An 18,574-nucleotide genomic window follows, 5' to 3' on the forward strand; every position below is an offset into this window, starting at 1 on the left:
CCATGCTATCTACTTCTAATGTTTCACATTTTCAAACAACATTCTTTGAAAGGCAGACCTATTGGCATTGCCAATGCTTGTATTCTTTTTTTCAAACATATGCAATATAAATTAAAAGTTAAATGAAGAAAAAAAAGTACAAATTCTGCGATCACACATGCGCACACAAACAAAATAATTTTAGAAAATAGTGGTGTAGTGGGGTACCACAATATAAAGCACAACATATTTACAGAATGCCATAATAATAATGAAATTAAAGGACTGCCCTATCGGCCTCAAAAACACCATCTATGACACCAAAATGCTGTTTTTTTCAGACAGCTCTGCACTTCTGAGGAAAATGCTGCATCTCAAAGTGCAGGACAGCCAATATCTGAAATGGGCGCACCCTTTGCCCCATAATGTGTGCTTGGATGGGCAGAAGAAAGCTGTGTATGACGTCTGAACAGCCCAGTGGGTTAAGAGGATTGTCTGAAAGCCTCTCTATATTTGTAGGTATTTTTATTATGATTTCTTAAATACAAGAGTCTGGGGCAAGACACCAAAAGCTTCTTTAGGCAATAGCTAAAAATTGGGTTCCATACAATCATAAACTGCACAAGTGATTGAGCTGGCATTGCAAGACTCCATTCTCACTCCTAGTAGATGGCTTTTATTCTAAGCCTGCACCTCAATATACCACTTTTGATTGATATGCTAATTCTTATCACCCCCGCTTGTTTCTAGAGGCCACATATATACCTACACGAAGCTTTAGGGTGAGTTCAGGCTCAATATAATATCTTAGTCAAAGAGGAATCCCTAGGTGTGTACTAGAACAAATAAGTATTGTGTGGCTATGTAGGTTCTACCCAATCATGCACACTTCTCTACTACAAACATCAAAAGGTGAGCGGTATAAAGACTAGAATTTAAAATTAAATTTCCACACTAAAAATGAACGTTCACAATCTTTTTATTGTTTATAAAAAGGTGAAGACTCTTCTTCACACAAAGTTAAAAATTAGAATTTCAAGGAAAAATTCTTTAAACAAGTACAATAAAAATCAATGAGCAATTAATAGCAAATCATTACATACATCATCAAAAAGCAATATCACATTCATATAGATTATACGACACAGGATAAAAAGAAAAAAGAAATAATCAATGCAAATATCATACAAAGAATGCAATTGGATCCTTATCAAAACCCCCTAACACTGTGGCCTTAAGATTTTCCCGCCACTCTTATTCTAGATCCACCGGTCTTTACTTAGATTTCGGTAGTACAGTATACAATAACCCTGATTCATCAATATCTGTTACTTCTGTGACCTTGTCTGGATTCTACTATTGTAAAAATGCGTCGACGCGTTTCGGTGTTATATTACTTGATGTTGTAACACCTTCATCAGAACATGCCGTCTCTTTGGGGTCACCGGCCTCTAGATTTATAATAAAAACTCCCCTAAACGTATTGTAGGAGTCCCGCATGAGAAACAGCCGTCGGGGAATCCTCCTCCAAACGATCGCTGTTGTTCTAAGTTTTAATATACCTCATGGGTGAACTAGATCCTCATGTAGAAAAGGTCTTTTCCTTGCTCTGTGATTAGGTGGGCGTGGATCCCCTCCTCTTTTTATGGATATCTTTGTACAAATTAAAATGTTCTCATGAACGGGCATATAGTCGTATATCTTGACTTGGGAACTGGATACGTTCTGTTCAAATATCTGGTGTCGCCTCTGCCTCGTTCTACTCCTTCTCTAATATCGTCAGTTCATTGAGAGTTTTTAGAGTGCTCAGTGTGAGGTGCTTTTGAAACAAATTGTGCAGAAGAAGACACTCGGACACCCTAATCCTGGTCGAAAATGGACGATTCGGTATAAGCACTGTTTTCCTCAGAATATTACTATTTATGGAGAAAGACCAAAAATCAAGCTGCGTGCTACATTTATTCAGAATCTTGATACATTTTTCCTCCCCCAGTTTAGGGCTTGGAATTATACCTATGTCATCAATTGCTCACAAGATCCTTGAGAGTAGGATTGAAAAAAAAACATAAATGAGTTTATCCGGTTTGGCAAAGGTATGTTACAATGTAGGGAAAAGTCAGAGCTTATGAGGCACTACAAAACTATGTATCTCCTATTGGGCTATAAATTATAAAGAAAAACATGTTGGTTTTGTTGGGCTGTAGAATGTACTGCTGCTTTGTGTCTCGCCTCCTTAAAGGAAACATGATTTGAAGTAACTGGACTAAACATTGGAGAAAGGGCTAAAAAAATTGAAACGTATCTGTAAATTTCATTTTTTTAAAACACCAGGGTAACCTGACCAGCTTTGGAAAACAAGCTGCATTCAAAGAGGAAAGGTGAACTTTAAGTAGTTCATGCAACAAACAGTTTGTTGTCTTTAATGCTCTTGAGGTGAATCACTTGCTAATGACTGAAATCTACATTATGTCAGTTTTTGACTTTGGCTTCTTTAAAATGAGTTAATTTTCAACCTATCCACAATGATCAGCAAACATGCATAGCTGCCTACTAGAATCTCTAGTAAACTTAGAATATTTCTCAGTCAATTTAAGGGTAGGTGTGGAAGGGAAAAAGAGCCTCATTTCCTGGGCTCAATTGGAGAGATGCTCCGTCCATCACCACCCCCTTTTGTACCGCTTTGTTCGCCATAAGTGTGGCAGGGTATGCTCAGACGTAAGTCCCTTGCTCACTTTGCCACTGGATTCAAGCAAGCCGGGCTGAAGACTGCTGAAATGCCAGAAACCGGTCCTCGGAAGCTTGTTTCCGGTCCAGGGAAGACATGGCTTGGCAGTTCGGGCTGGACTGTTCCCATGAGGCACAGGGTCAGACTGATTTGCATATGGCCATGTCTGAACTGGGGTGGAAGAGTGGGCTAAAGAACGGTGAAGGATTAAACCCAGATCTGTTGACTGGGTGTGAGTGTTTGATTGGTTTGGATGCTCCGTCCATCACCACCCCCTTTTGTACCAATTGGAGAGAGAGCATTTCACCAGGTAAAGGGTGAGATGAACATCTACAGGAAGGTTCTCGGTCAGTTATGAAGACCATCATGTCTGACCATGTCACTGGCTCTGCATAGTCAGAAAATTTGGGCTGTCACTAACTTTTTCCATTTCTTCCAAAGGTGCTGTTTGATGTCATTTGATTGTTGATTTACTGCTCTGCAAAGGCCGAAAGCCCTTTTTAACATCGTCAATTAGTTGACTTCCCTCGGTGCCGTTTTTCCATTCCATAGAGGTCAATTGTTTAATGATCTTGCATGAACGTGGGAGGCAAAAGATGGGGCTTGCACTGGATGGAATTTCAGGGTTGAGTGTCTTTTGTTTTCAGAAGTACTTGAAGTGCTGTATTACTGAGTTTTATTGTTTCTGTTGTCTTGGTTGACATTGGATTTGAATGAAAGGTGATCATCATAGCTTTCAGTACTGTGTCTGTTATTTCTTGGCTGAAATGGCAAACGAGAGTCACATACATGCACATGGGTAGGTAGGCAGTGGATTTGAGTAGAATTGTATAACGTTCATGTTTCGGTGGCTTGTTTTTGCTACTCACATACGCAAGGGGCATGATTTGGTGCCCCTTGCACATTTGCTTTTAGTGAGTTTTTTTTCTTTCTCTAGTGCATCAGAATGTAATTGTCTTCTGACTTTGTAGATGGTTTTCTGTGCCGGACACAGTAAGCGATGCAAACTGTCTGGTAAAGTAAATTTCTGCACTCCAGTAGTTTGCTGATCCTTCTGAATGTATGGACATCCTTAATGAGCCATTTAATAGGTTGGTGCATTCTGGTTATTTCAGCTTTATATTATTGAAGTGTTTTATGGCATATGTAAGTTTATAGTTTTATTCACCACTGCCTTGTATTTCTTTAAGAGGGTATGTCCTCATTCTTGTGGAATGATAGGAAATTACACATATTTTAGGATATTTTACTTCTTGATTCATAAGCAAGCTGTGCTTTGGTGTGGTGTGGTATGAGACCTGCTAAGAGATTGTAATAGGATGTTTGTGTAACCAGATGTAGATCTGCTTTGCAGGTGGCAGTAGTGTCGGGGGAGAGGACGCAATCGATCAAGGTCAAATTATGGGCGATACGCCAATTAATTTTAGGGGAAGCCAGACCTTTCTAAAAACAATTTTTTTAATGAATTTAGACAAAACGTAATCTTTTCCATTATTGACTCCTTTTTGTCCATGAATACAGTTTTGTTTAAATTTAAAGTCTAGTTTTTAAAGAAGGCAGTATGTTCCCTTTGCATGTCAGCAGACCAATAAGAGTTCAGGGTTCTCATCTGATAGTTGTTTGAAAGCTTTGTATTTTAAAGTCATTTTTGTGACTGATGATTTAAGAAGCTATGGAGAAGACCGTCTGATTCTTTTATGTCTTTCTCTTCCTATAGGATCTTCCGTTTTTCAGGCGTAGTTTAGTTTGAGGCCAGTGTTCTTGTGAGTGGTTCAGAATACACTTATTCCAAAATCTGAATCCTTAAAGCAATGCTGCATGACAGGTTGCTCTATTGGTGTTTGTTTTTCCAATGTTTTTACTCTTTTCTTTTAACAGTTGCCTATTTTACACCACAGTTCAAAAAGGTTTTATTGTTATTGGACAAATTGCAGAGTTGCTCCCCAGGGATTTGCACCTGGGAGTTCCCCCAACTACTGGTTGGGTATAGAGCAGATAACCAGATTTTCAACTTCAGCCATGTTGGTCTCAACTCAGATATGTGTTAGAATGTCCCATGATTTGACACAGACATTAGGATGTTATGTTAAGGGGAAGCATGGGACGCACTAACCTAATGTACTGCCTGGCATCCTTGTGAAAAGCCAGATACATCTCAAGAATCAAAACTAGAAGGGTGCCTCAATTAATGTGAAATTCTTGGTAGGGAACATTTTGTATAAGATGACTTGTTTACACACTGTAGTCTTGGCAGATCTCAGAGGACAATGTAGGAAGGGGATTGAGTCCCACATCAAAGATGCCTTTTGATTGTCCGGTTGCTAATCAGCTGTGCTGCAGCTCATCATGGGATGTGCAGAGATAATATACAGTGGGCATGTGGATTATCATTCTACGAAGTGTGGCATTCCCCTGTTGCCATCAAGTAAACAGACACATCTAAGCAAGGGCCTGAATCAGATTGCACACATTTCATCACTTCCACTCAGAGACAGTCTTCTTGGGGCATTGAGATTGCTGATTATTGCACTGTCTCTCTTTTCATGTTGTGTTTTTTTCTCTCTCCTTTCTTTAGGTATTCCAAGGCCTCCACACCCTCCGGATATATCTCCGTACTACCCTTTATCGCCAGGCTCTGTAGGACAGATTCCCCATCCGCTAGGATGGTTAGTACCACAGTAAGCAGTTCCACTTTATTCATTTCTTCCAGAATTCCTAATGACCCTGCTTGTTTGCTTTTTGGGCTGTGGTTGGAAAGGTATCCGTAAATAATCCTTGGGTTGCTGCATGTCCCAATGCTTGTCATTTTGAAACTGGTGGAACAATCCTTTACTTTTGAACTGGTGTACAATGAATGGGTCAAGTAGAAGTCTGATACATTGCTTACATCTTCATGAACGTTTTTGACCCCCCTCTTGAGCTGATTGGGGTTTAGGGTTTTAAGGGTGACAAAAAAGGGCAGAACTGTCTTCAGTCTCTTTCATTCCCCCTTTGTCAGGTATACCTCGAATATACTGCTAAACTGAGGAATTTACAAAGATGGTAGTGAAACTGACATAATAAGCCACATTTTCTAGAAATATGCAACGTTAAATAATCATCTTAACAAAGATCGTCTGAAATCTCCATGAAACGATTGAAAGTAATCGGACTTGATACAGTGATCCAAATAACCCTAAACAACATAGAACACAAAGTCTCCCTAAAAATTAATGCAGTGAAACTTTGTTTTCTTCCTGTTTTTTTCTGTGAGCGTTCCTCTCCACTAGTGTTTTGAGGCAGGTACTCTTGCTCAATTAAGTGTTGCAGACTGGTTCCACCCAAGTCTTGTTTCCTTTGGAATCTGGTAGGTGATTAGTAAAGTTGCGTTTTGGTTCTGCTGTTGCAAGATGCATAGCAGATGATTCTATTCTAATTCTGTAGTCCTTTGGAGTGGAATTAATGGTTTTGTTCTGATTGTGCTGTACTTTAAGCTGTTTATGGTTGAGTGGCACTGTTGTGCAATGAAGTGCACTTGTGGTCGGCTTCTGTTTTGCACTCATATAGTGGTCCTTCGGTTGCCATTTGAAGCAAATAATGTGTACATCTCTTGTGGTGCTGTTGTCTTGTGGAGTGTATTAGCTGGTATTGTTTTACTGTCCTATTAACAACAGTGGGGAATGGTTCTTTTCTGACTTGCTGTCTTGTGAAGAATACAAAACGGTGCTGCTCATGGCCTGTTGCTCTATAAAATGGTAAATGATTATTTTTATTGTAGCCTCCTCTCCGTTTTTTCCCTCCTAATTTGGTTGGCATATAAATGACAAGTGGTGGATTTGTGGTACTGTGGAGCCCAGTGGAAGATTCTCCTCTGTCCCATGTTTTCCTGGAAATTATTGTTGTTGGTTCTGTTCTGCTGTTGTCTGAAGTTTAGTGTGGTTCTCTTTGTCTACAAAGTCTACCGGATGGATTCTGTACAGTAGGGTTTTGTACTTCTGAGGGCAGCACATGCGTTCTTGTTTGAGACTTGCATTCCGAGTGGTAACTAATTCATCACGAAAATAGACTATGGTTTTTCTACTGCTTTCCATACCTGTGAAGTTCTTAGAGAGCCACAAGGATAACCCTTCATAAAATTGAATGTATATGGTTCATGTATTGCCTCCAGAAGACAAATGAGACTGTAAACATTCATCCGAATCCATTAGTCATAAGCCAGTACGCCAAAGTTTTTTTGTTCATTCCACCCGACTTTGTGTCGGAGCACGTTCCTGTTAAAACTGCCTGTCTCTGAGGCATGATATCGCTCTCCAGCATTTTATGGAAGACATGGGAATAAGGAATATGATGGCCGTTCCCGACAGCCCTCCATCAAAGCCACGCGCCCTTCCCTGGGACGCTGCTTTGCATGCGGCTGTACTTTCTGATTACTGTAATGAACGTTGATGGTCGTCAGGTTACCAGCAATACTTCTTGGGGACTCTCCCCCGGTAACTCATGTCAATGCTGGTTAGTCTGACAAAAGGCTACAAATTAAGCTCTGTTAATTTAATGTTTTCTCACTGAGATCTAAATACCGAAAGAGGCCCAAAGCGCAGTCGAACCCCTTTGATTCACTGCACTTTATTTTGGTATAAATTTACATTCATTATTGTTTTCCGTTGGATCTGTAGCCCTCAATTAGTGTGATGGCTCCATTAAAGCAAGCAAGTCTTCGCTTTTAATTATCACAACAAAACACCTCGTTCCAGCTTGGGAAGGAGGGTCTCCACTGGCAGTAGCCGAGGTTATAAGATTTAAATAGCCATTCCGATCAGATTTGTGGCATTCAAATTGTTCTCTTCCCTCTGCTTTGATCGTAGCAATGCAATCCCCAAGATTTTTGTCTTGATCAAATGGAAATAAAGCTTGCATGGAAAGTGTGTCTTTGAAAAAAAAATCATTTCCCCTCCCTCCTTTCTGACTCAGTTTTCCCCTTTGTGACTCTTCTCTTTCCTTCTTTGCAGGCAAGGTCAGCCAGTTTACCCAATCACAACAGGGGGCTTCCGGCATCCCTACCCCACAGCGCTTACTGTCAATGCTTCCATGTCAAGGTGAGTCTGTGCCACAGCATAGTCAAGTGGGTAGTAACTTTCATTGCTTGGAAACCCTATGTATTGTATTGTAATTGCATTTATATAGCGCTTACTACCCCTGACGAGGCGTTGAAGCGCTTTTTCGGCGGGTAGCACGCTACTCCGGGACCCACAGAGGATTAGTGTTGAATTAGTATAGTGAAATATGCAAGTACATTTTAAGTGGTGGATAGGTTAATCAGTTATTTGGATTTGGAATGATAGCAGAAGGATAGAGTAGGACAAAGGTTTGTATTTATTTATCGCTCGCTTGTTGACGCATGCTATTCAGGGAGCCTATAGAGGATAAGTGGTGAATTAATATGGTGAAATATGAGGTAATTTCAGTGGTGGATATTAGTCTGTTACTTGGAGTGAGAAGGATAGCGGATGGATAAAAGGGGAAGAAAGATTTGCATTCATATAGCACTTGTTACCCCTGATGGGCGTTGAAGCGCTTTTCTGGCGAGTAGCACGCCACTCCGGAACCCATAAAGGATTAGTGTTGAAAATTAGTATAGTATAAATATGAGTAATTTGAGTAGTAGATATGTTATTCAGTTATTTGGGCAGTATATTAGTATAGTTGAATATGGAATTTGAGAAGTGAAACATGTTAGTCTGTTAATTTTGATTGAAAAAGGATAGTGGAGGGATAAAAGAGTGAAGGATTTTTTTTTAAGTCTTAGCAGTAGGAAGAGGCTTTTGGATGAGTAAAAAGGAGTTTTGGGGGGAAGGAGTCAGAGGGGAGAGTTTAGAAATGTTTGTTTTAGGGGATCGGTGTAGTAAAAAGAGGTGTCAGATGATGCAAGGAGGGGTAGAGCAGGAGAGAGTCTAGAAAAGGTTATTTTGGAGATCATAGTGGTATGGGGTTTGGGATAAATGAGAGAGTGGATGTAGAGGATATATTGATAGATCTATAGGATGAGAGATAGGGTAGTGCATTAGAAGGAGTAGAAGAAAGAAGTTTGAGAGGAGTCAGAAGGTTGGGCTAGAAGATATATTGAGTGAAGTATAGGCTGAGAAATAGGCTAGTGCATGGTGTCCACTGCAGGCAGTACATTCGGCAACATGGTGTAAATGGCTGCTAAAGCGTCATTTTGTATTTTTATTTTTTTAGTAATTGTTGTAGTGGAAATTATAGCATATCACCTTCAGCAGCCCTATACATGTAAAGAAAAAGCTTTAAATGACACGTAAACTACACCACAGGCATTTGTACATTTTTAGCCAATCTTTATTGCAAACTCAAGGCTGCATTATGTGAATAAACAATGGCGTATGAACGGGAGCAGGCAAATGCAAAATCTAAAGCTTGCAATATCTATATATCTATCTATCTATCTATATATAACTTATTTTTAGCCAGATGGATGAAATCACAAAGTAGTCCACAGAGGTTGCAGCAGGAATAGAGGCCCACCTGCTGCTACTCCTATGTTTCTCGGAATGACTCCTCTGATGATGCAATGGTTGAATCGTGCCCAGTCTTTACCTGTCCTTTGAAATCCTAATATCTTTAATGTCATTTTGAGTCTTTGATGCACAGGTGTCTTATAAAAGTGAAGTTAGTGTATTGTCTCCCGTTTGGGTGCTGTGTTGTGTGATGCGAAGGGTCAAGTAAAGGCTTCTCGTTGAGATTCTTGTTTACTATGTGAGCAGAGCCTCTCATTTGCATCTAGCGTGAGTTCTACGTTCCTAGATGTGTTCATTCTTATAGCTATCTGGTGAGTATATTTAAATATAGTAGGTTATAAATAAGATTCCACCAACTCATTTTACAAGCCACTTTCTAGGTGTGTCTGCTGTATTCTCAGCTCAGATGTATGGCCCTAGCGCGCTCCTCTTTTCTAGAGAAGGCACATACCTCTGTAGTGCACAAGATGAACAGTTACAATGGCAATGATACCCGGTAGATGAAAAGGTGTACCATCCCGGGCTTTCAGCCAGCACTCTTGTAGTGTCATTCACATTTTACTACCAAGCACCACAACATACAGCATGTAGCAGAGGGCATCCCACTTCAGCCATTGACGTACCTGATTGGAAGTTGCTGCACTCTCTTAACTGTACTATGTGCACACCCACAGAAAAAGTAATCTCCTTCATAGTTTGGGACTACTGATCCAATGTTTACATTTTCTTTTCCTTTAGTGAGGGTCCTGCAGCTTCTTCAACAGGGCTTTCGAGCCTCTCACGTATATTCATCTGTGAATCACACTCATATTTAATTATTCTTTAGATGGTTTTGGAAAACTTTATTGCTGAAACATTTTAAGAGTGCTTTATTTGTGTGCATATGTTTGCGTGCACAGATGGCTATCTCTGAATATTATTGTGTGACAATAGTTTTTTAAAAAGCGGTCCCAAACTAATCAAGCTTTAGCAAACCCAATAGTCGATAGCTAGTGCGCAAAATGTTGGCTTAGCCAGTGCTCGTTTTAGAAGGCAGCACCCACCTTAGGTGATTCCTTTAGCCACTCACAAATCACTTTGTGATAAAATGACAGCCTGAAAACTAGCCCATTAGAAAGCTGACTGGCCTTCTTCACGATGTCAGAAGTAGATGAATATTCTATCCAACTTTTGAAATGCATGTAAAAATAATCTCAGGATTCCTGGAGTTGTTTCAAAAGCGTATGTTTGTGAAAACCTTTACTTCCATTTTTCAAACCTATAGTTTTGAAAATCTACACAGGGAAGTCTCAAAATCAGCTCCAGATAGTTGCTACTCCTGCTGTTTCGAGTGAAGGGACTAGCTGCAAACTATAGCATGATTTTCACCAAGTGGTAGAATAGATTTCTTGCAGATCAGATGAATTCCAGTGTTTAAGTTCAAACTTGCTTTTGGTGAAAATTGTAACAAGGGTCCTAGTATGAAAGTTCTTTTTCAATGGCTATTGGAAGAACAGGTTTCACGTCTTTGGTGCTGCTTATCATAAGGTGAACAAGGTCTCTGAAGCGTGTGAAAGGATGGCTTTTAAAGTTTTGCTTGAAGTTAAGAACATTGTAGGATCCATTGACGTCAGTTCGGTAGCCAGTGGGTTTGGTTCTCAATGGCTACCTGCTATTGAAATTCTTAGAAAACTCTCGACGAAACGGTGGCTTGTCGATGTTTATAAAGGAATTCTTTGATTGAGACATCTTAATGCCGTTAATCTTAAAAGAGTTTAAGCTGGAGCTCTACAATGTGTGCTTATGCATTACGATATTACTTTATTGAATAATTCTTTATTTTTGCATGTCTGTGAAAGATGGTTCTAACTTATCATCAGCGCTTATTTTAAGCACCAGGAACATGGGACAGGTGTCCTATCCATTAAATGCACCACTTGGTCTGCCTAGGTTTGTGAATTGACAACGGTTGTGGTGGAAAAAAACATTGGTCTGCCTATGTTTTTGAACGGATAACAGTTGTGGTGAAATGTTTGTGGGTTCAAGTAGTGGGACATGATGTTTGTTGAATAACTGCTATTGTACGGTGGTCCCAAACCAGGTTCATTGGTTAGTATTTATGTACATGTAGTATTTCTATAGCTCTAACCTAGCCAAAGACAACAAATCACTGAACATAGTCAAAGACAAGAATATAGTCAAAGAGTAGTCGGAGAGGAAGATAGGTTGTCGATGGTTTAATGCATTTTGTGGTAGTGTTCTTTAGGGAAGTGAGTCTTCAACTCTTTCCTAAATCAGAGCAGCGTTATGGAGGTCCTAATGGATACAGGGCTGTTATTCCATATCCTGGATGCATAGATGGAAAAGGCTTGCTGTCTTGTCTTTTTCTTTTTTACACTTCTTAGTCTGCAGTCTGATAGTATCCTGTCTGTGGGTGTGACACACTCAATCAGAGATGGTAAGCTTGTTTGCCAGATAAGCAGGAATGCCGGCCATGATGGCTTTGTAATGATGCAGTTGGTTTTAAAGATGGTACAGGCTTCAGGTACATGGAGAGACTTTTCTTATCAGGCATACTTAGGTACTTTTCTCATCCTTCTATTGATTAGTTTAGTGTGTATGCCTCATAAGCACATCCAATTTTATGAGTATGCGACTTTGTGTTGTGGTTGCCATTTGTAATTTCTTGCTCAAGGTCGTGGTTGCTGCTTGTTATTTCTACCGGATGAAGAAACCTGTCAGAACCATACAATAGTTAACTAGGTATTTTTGTGCTGCTACTGAGACCCTACGCAGTGTGTTGTCTGGCTTTCTATATTACATACTAGCAAGTCACTTGAATACACTTCTACTGGTTTTGTTTGTGGTTTTTCCTGTTTTAACAGGCGTGTGCTACCTCTTTATTTAGCTTCACCATCAGAGGAGACTTTGCATCAGTGGAGACTCCTGACCTGTTATTAGATCCCAAGCTTTCTGATGGATCATAGCCTCTAATAGTTAAGATGGACTAGAGCAGGTCAATCGAAGGGTTGGTGGGTCCTTCAAAGAAACCAGTTTGTCGTCTTGATGGGCCAGTCACCTCGGTGCACCTTGGGTATCGCTTCTATGTTGAGGCCACTGCTCTTAATGGAACGCCTTGGAGTTGCTGTTGATGTTTTGGTGTGACATACACTGTGCAATGGGTTAAACTTTTAAAATCACAACTCTGTTGGGAATAGTTTGTGCAGGGAAATAAACCTCATTAAAAGAGGTAACACGGAATGTCTACCTTCGCAGCTACAACGTAAGAAAAAGTTGACGGTGTGTGCTGACAGCACTAAGCTAATTACAATTAGACAATAGACATTTCTAGCTCATGGTGTCTGCAGGATAAATATGGTGTGAGGGCAGCTTTCATAGGGAATCGAGGTGGGGGAACAGGAGTTTTCTATTTGGGTGTTTGTCTTCTGAGATTTTGTGCAACATTTTGTATTTACTGCTGTGGAATACACCTCCTCACTGGCAATATATTGCATGAACATTGCAAGCCATTTTTAAAAATGTAGAGGAGGGAAGTTGCTCAGTTAGACAGTCCGTAAAATCTCATTGAGGGATCTCTTGTCAAAGTTGGTGCCATGGTTAATAATCAGTAAATGCAAGCTTGGCAGCCACATGATCCTTACCCACTCAGATTATTGACTGGGCCACTGTGGTTGAGTTTTACTTACATGGGCACACACCCAGAGGAATCCGCTGGCGTAAAAAATGTCTTCAGTTTCTCACTAGTAACCTTGAGCTACATTGATCCCATGCTCAGCAGTAGCTCTTAGCCTAACGGTCGTTCTGCTGGTGGTCGGTCCAGAGCAGGCTGTGCACAATGATCTGCTCTCCGCACAAGTGACAGGAAGGTAGTGCCCTCAGTCAGATAAACGCGTTGGGCAGACTGGTCTCATTCAAACAGTGAACCGTGAACTCTCATCTCTACAAGTAACTGTTGCGCTGCGCCTTTCCGCTTCTTTCACCTCTTAGGCGGCGCACCTTGAGATCCACTGCAATCAGAAGACTGGTGCAGTGTGACTTCCAGCGTACAGCTCCCTCCAACAAGGCTGCACTGGGAGCCAAAAGCAGCCCTGGAAATTTGTTTCAAACCAGCCCTGATCCTTCCTCCTTTCTCATTTGTAACTTTTGCTCCTTCTCTCTCATCTCTTTCCTCTCTTGTCTCCTAAAGCATCCGCTGGAATTAACTTTGGTGGGGGAGGGGGGAGTGGCAGAGTAGGAACTGGCCTCTAGTGGCTCCAGTCCACCTTGGAAATGCCCGATGGAATAATGGTCAGTCCGGCCCTTCTGCCCTCCACTCCCACATGTTTACATGACCTTTTACCCCCTCAAGTCATTAGTACACCATCACTTCTTCATTGCCCCCGCAGCCCCACAAGTTGCCATTGGGTTGCAACCTCCACCCCTGACTAGTGACTTATGTGCTGAGACCTCCTGCCACATGTGAGTGGTGCACATGACTCCACCCCCCACACTGCCACCATAATCTCCGCCCCAAAGTATTCAGTTGCTGTCACTACTACTTCCCACAAATTACCAGTGACCATGGCCCCCTGCCCGCAAACGGATCCCGCAACTTGTACCCCATGTGACCACTGCATGTGACCGCTCTTCCTTAAACGCTGAACAAATCAAGGGGCGCAGCGCCTGTGCCATCCTCTTGCAGGTAACCCCGCCTTAGCATAGATTTGATGCCCCTCTAGATATATTTACAGAGTTCCAAACATGATAACTGTAGGGTAAGAACGGCCAACAAAACTTCTCCAAAATAGTGTAGAAATACTGTAAGGCGCTGCCTCGCCGCCCGGGGCCGTGTATTGGGGAGCTGAGCGAGTATTTCTTCAGTCTCTATTTTCTGATGCTTCCAGGGAAGAGCTACTTAATTCAAGAGGGTATGGTGCCGGTACACTCATCCTGTCGGGGCCCACCTTGCGAGCGCAAAGCTGAACAGGCCATTAAACACAGAGGGCATACATTAATATATGATGGTCTAATATTGAGGAGCATTTCTGATTGTGTCTTAATTTCTGGAGAATCTATCAGTGGTGCAGCCAGTGGTTTTAGTGCAAGGAAGGATATGAGCCCCCTGGCTGCAGTTTGCACTGTAAAATACAGAAATAATCAGGGTTCAGTATGCTCCTCGGACCTCTGGGCCCCGGTGCCACTGTTCCTGCTGCATCAATGGAATCTACGCCCCTGGAATCTAGTTTTTTTAATTTTACAATCTGCTCATGTCACGTTCATCTACTCATTGTCACTTAATCAAACTTGGTGGTAAACCTCTCGTCCTGAAATTGAGACTAAATCAGCCTAGGAGGGATTTGCGCCTGCATCATGGAGGTGATTCTGTTGCTGCAGCTCGTGCCCTAACCTGCTGAGGTATCTCTAAACTTTCATTCAGACAGTACGCCAGTCGGTCGTGCTACGCCCATTCCATTGATCGCTCCTGTTAATGGCGCCTTTATTTGCCGCTCATCGACTTTTCAGTGTAGTTCATTAACTCCGTGGCGAGTTCGGTTTTCTTGATGGGCTCAAGCAGCTCTGTGGCAGGTTAATTGAATTAGCATCCATTACAGGGCGCAGGCTGCCTCCGTTACTTGGCGCGCACCTCCGGCGCTGCAGTTAAACTCTGGCTGTCAGAGGGGAAGGGGGGGCCAGCAGGCCTGAAGGGCCGGCTCTCCGACCCTCATCACCGAAAGGACAGCGGCGACCGTGAGGGGATGACCAATCCGAAAGAACAGCTGCATCTTCCATCACAGCATCGCTGCATGCATTATTGTGAGATCGAGACATCATTGATTTGTGGCTGCAATGGAGTGTTAGACGGCATTACCAGAGAAAACGTGCCTTTATGGCTGCTTCTTGTTTCTTGACCAGGGTACCAAAGTCTCTCGTTGCTGCCATGCAGTCTGGTGATGACGTGTGGGTAACAGGGAGGCCTTGGTGGCGGGTGGGGATGGAACCAGCTGCCCGTTGCTGGACTTTGGGTATCTCTGCAAAAAGGTCATCTGTTTACCCAAAGTATGTGAAATGCCACCACTTGGGGCTCTGCTAGAGTGTGCATGCCGCATTCCTTCCACAATCTCGAAGTTTCTCTCTGAAGTTCAGATCCAGTTGTCCACCAACCCTAACATTTCCTTCTTGATCATTGGCACCGAATGGTAATGCAAGTATTGTGTCCCGTTACCTCGAATAGATACTTACTTGGGTAGAAGTAACTACTACTAATGCATTTTGAGCAAGACGTTTTAAATGTGTCCCTAGCACACTTTGCTTGGGCAGTTTTTCTTAAGCTTCTCTATTTTTTGATGAATACAATGGATTTCAGTGTTCCTTGTTCAGTGGACATGTCCAAATAGTTATTTATTTCTGGTGAAGCCAAGAGTGGCTTGCATGATGTGTTTTGATGTGGTATATTTTTCAAAACAAGGGAACCCCACAATTAGAGAACCTGGGGTATTTAAAGTATGTTTTGTAAACAGTGGTCCAGTCGGGCCAGTGGTCCTGTATAAGCTCCTTTTTTTTTTTAAAAAAAAAAGGAAAAGTAATAGAAAATAGGTTCTGTATGTTTTTAATTGGGACTCTATAATATTCAGTGTGAGAAAAATTACAACAATTATAAAGTACAACAACCTCCAAACAGTTTAGTGTATAATGCAATTTATTTATTGATTGCAGTATATCAGATGATATTTCAATATATATTTTTTTTGTTTTTTAAATATGAAGCAGTGCTCCAGTGATGTGGAGCACACATAGCTGCTCACCTGATCCATGCACTCCGAATTATCGTCCCGAGTGCCATTTTTCTCTGGTGGCTGAAAGAGCAATATAGAAGGCTGGTAACAGAAGTAATGTTAGTGTTGTCTCGGGGTGGAAGCTGGGCCTTATATATACTTATGACCAGAAGGGGAGTGTGCCTTCACTCTCTTTGCTGGTGATGCTGAAAATGGATCATAAAATGAAGTTCTGTGATTGATGTGCTATGCCTGCTAATTCTATGTCATGCTCCTCCTCATGATTTAAAAGCCACTAGTGTTGTGGCTAGTCTAAGCAGCTGGAAAGAGGGAGGTGGGGTAGGAGGTAGAATGCATCATGGGACAGACAACTGGATGGAATTGGAAAAGGACTTGAAGCGACTAGGAAATGATCTCTGTACGTAAATCATCAGGATTTTCGGAATTGGCCGGTATCAGTGGAGGTTACAATGTAGTCTTTCCCCTCCTGTTGTTATCCCTCAAGACCAAAATGAGATGGATTTAGGTGGGAGCTTGTAAACTCTCTTATGTTATAGATACAGGGGCCATTGGCACACATGGGTACTTTCAGAAGGAACATTTCATACCTTAGTTCTGCCTTCAGTGAATAGTTGATTGGAGGGCTTTCCTCTCATTTCCCCTAGTTTAGAGTACACTATCATCACCAAGATGCTATCATCAGCGCCAAGATGCTCCTTGGAGTGATAGTAGCGCTATATAAGTACGCTTTTACATTACATCACCTACCTAGGTCTAACAGTGCTCCCGCTCCAGTGTGCTTGAACGTCAGTATGCCGCCTTTCTGTCTGGTTGGGCCCTAGGTGCAGCTAAATGTCACCTGGCATCTGTTTGGGCCCTAGGTGTTGCTACATGTCCCCTGGCCTCTGGTTGGGCCGTAGGTGTTGCTACATGTCCCCTGGCCTCTGGTTGCGCCATAGGTGTTGCTACATGTCACCTGTCCTCTGGTTGGGCCCTAGGTGTTGCTACAAGTCACCTGTCCTCTGGTTGGACCCTAGGTGCTGCTGCATGTCACCTGTCCAACGGTCTCAGCAGCAGCAGCCTCTGCAAAAGAGAATAAAGTTAAGAGTGGAGATTGGTGCAGAAGATTACATAGATCACTGACCCAACATGCTTCTAGTAAAAATTAAGGACTAATCAATCTTATTGCATCAAAATCTTGTGGTGCAAATGTGCAGTGCCTACCACAAAGTTGAGCAAGTATTAAGGAGCAGTGGTTGGGCCTACTCATGGTTCAATGGGTTGTATAGATCGGTTGACTGCATTCAAAACAACCTGACAGTGGGATGGTGACTCATGGTGTAGAAACAGGAGTCATGTGCTCAGTCACTAAAACTTTTAATTCTGCCCATCAGGTTTGAAACATTGTTATTATATACATATTTACAGGTGTGTGTGTGTGGGTGTGGAGTGACTCTAACAAACTAGGGGCATGTGGGGATGATAAGCGGAAGCCCAGTTTTTATGCTTTAGGAAGTGAGCTTTCCAGGAGTTTGTGAGTTCTAGGATGGGAGTGATGGTCCACATTTGGCTAGGAATTGCATCCTCAGGAGGCGTCCAAGTAGTTAACTTAAAAGGAGTGAAACTAGGCGGGTGATGCATAGTGTGGTCTATGAAACAGCATTAAGCCCTTGTTAACAAAGCCACTTGGTTGTAACGGAATTTGACCTGTGATTTCTGATAGAGGTGGGAGCATGACTTCCAGCGTGCAGTTTTAAACACCAAATTTATAACTGTGTTTGTCTGCAGCTATAAAAGTATTTGGTACAAGCTTCAAAAAATGGTGCTGACCATCATTTATGCATGCAAGAGATTATGAGCTGTGGATTGCTAGCGAGCCAGTGTGGGTTACATAGAAGTAAGAGTGATGTTGTGACCTTGTGAGAGATTATGGACTCAATGGGAGAATATAAGCTGAAGATGCATAGTGTAGTCAAGGTGATGTATCTTGTAGTGGGCCAGTAGTCTTATCTAGTCAGGGAAATTTGATCTTGTATGTGGCGGAAGTTGTGGTTTGGTGGGGGTGGTGTTATCTGGTGGAAAAGACTAATTTGTTTGTGGGTTGTAACTATAATATGGTCGTCATGTATTCCCGACACCTATTTGTACAAACAGAGAAAAAGTTACTAAAATGGCAAGCGTCATGTGTTCGTTTGCAGCAGACGGCCTTATGCAAAGGTTTACTGGTCATTTTTCAGCGGATTATTACTGCATAAGGATGTTAAACTGATAACAATGAGGTGACACCTTTGCCCAGACCGTGTTCACATGTGCAAAAAACGACAAAATTAGGAAGTAATACTGTCGCAAAATGTGTTGCCTTAGGTTGCATGATTTGCCTTTTCTTGCCACATAATTTGATCGTCCTCTGCCACATAATTCCAGTAGCTCGGATTGACACTATTGCTCATATTCTTCAGAAGTTAACATTGGCAATGGAGGTTTATCTACATTCTGCTTTAAACATGTTTTTCAAACGGCAGTCTAACATGTTCAGCTAAAGGAATAAGAAAAGGAAAAATGAATAATGATCGAATAAGAAAATTAATAAATACATCTGTTGCTCAGTA

General features: G+C 41.8%; 1 protein-coding gene across 50 annotated transcripts in view; it reads left to right on the plus strand.

Moving 5' to 3' along the window:
• TCF7L2 (transcription factor 7 like 2) overlaps nt 1–18,574 on the plus strand; it is a 358,366-nt gene that overhangs the window by 312,866 nt on the left and 26,926 nt on the right. For 41 of the 50 annotated variants that reach the window (XR_013594849.1, XM_078643821.1, XM_078643824.1 and 38 more), the window contains 2 exons: nt 5,280–5,382; nt 7,690–7,776. Coding sequence is in view for 49 of the 50 variants with exons in the window: in XM_078643821.1 (XP_078499947.1) it covers nt 5,280–5,382; nt 7,690–7,776 (190 nt within the window). In the remaining variant the exon portion in view is untranslated. The remainder of the gene's footprint in view (nt 1–5,279; nt 5,383–7,689; nt 7,777–18,574) is intronic. The other 9 variants (XM_078643794.1, XM_078643790.1, XM_078643835.1 and 6 more) reach the window with 1 other exon arrangement.

Source organism: Lissotriton helveticus, chromosome 5_1, assembly GCF_964261635.1.
Source record: "Lissotriton helveticus chromosome 5_1, aLisHel1.1, whole genome shotgun sequence".
Lineage (NCBI taxonomy): Eukaryota > Metazoa > Chordata > Amphibia > Caudata > Salamandridae > Lissotriton > Lissotriton helveticus.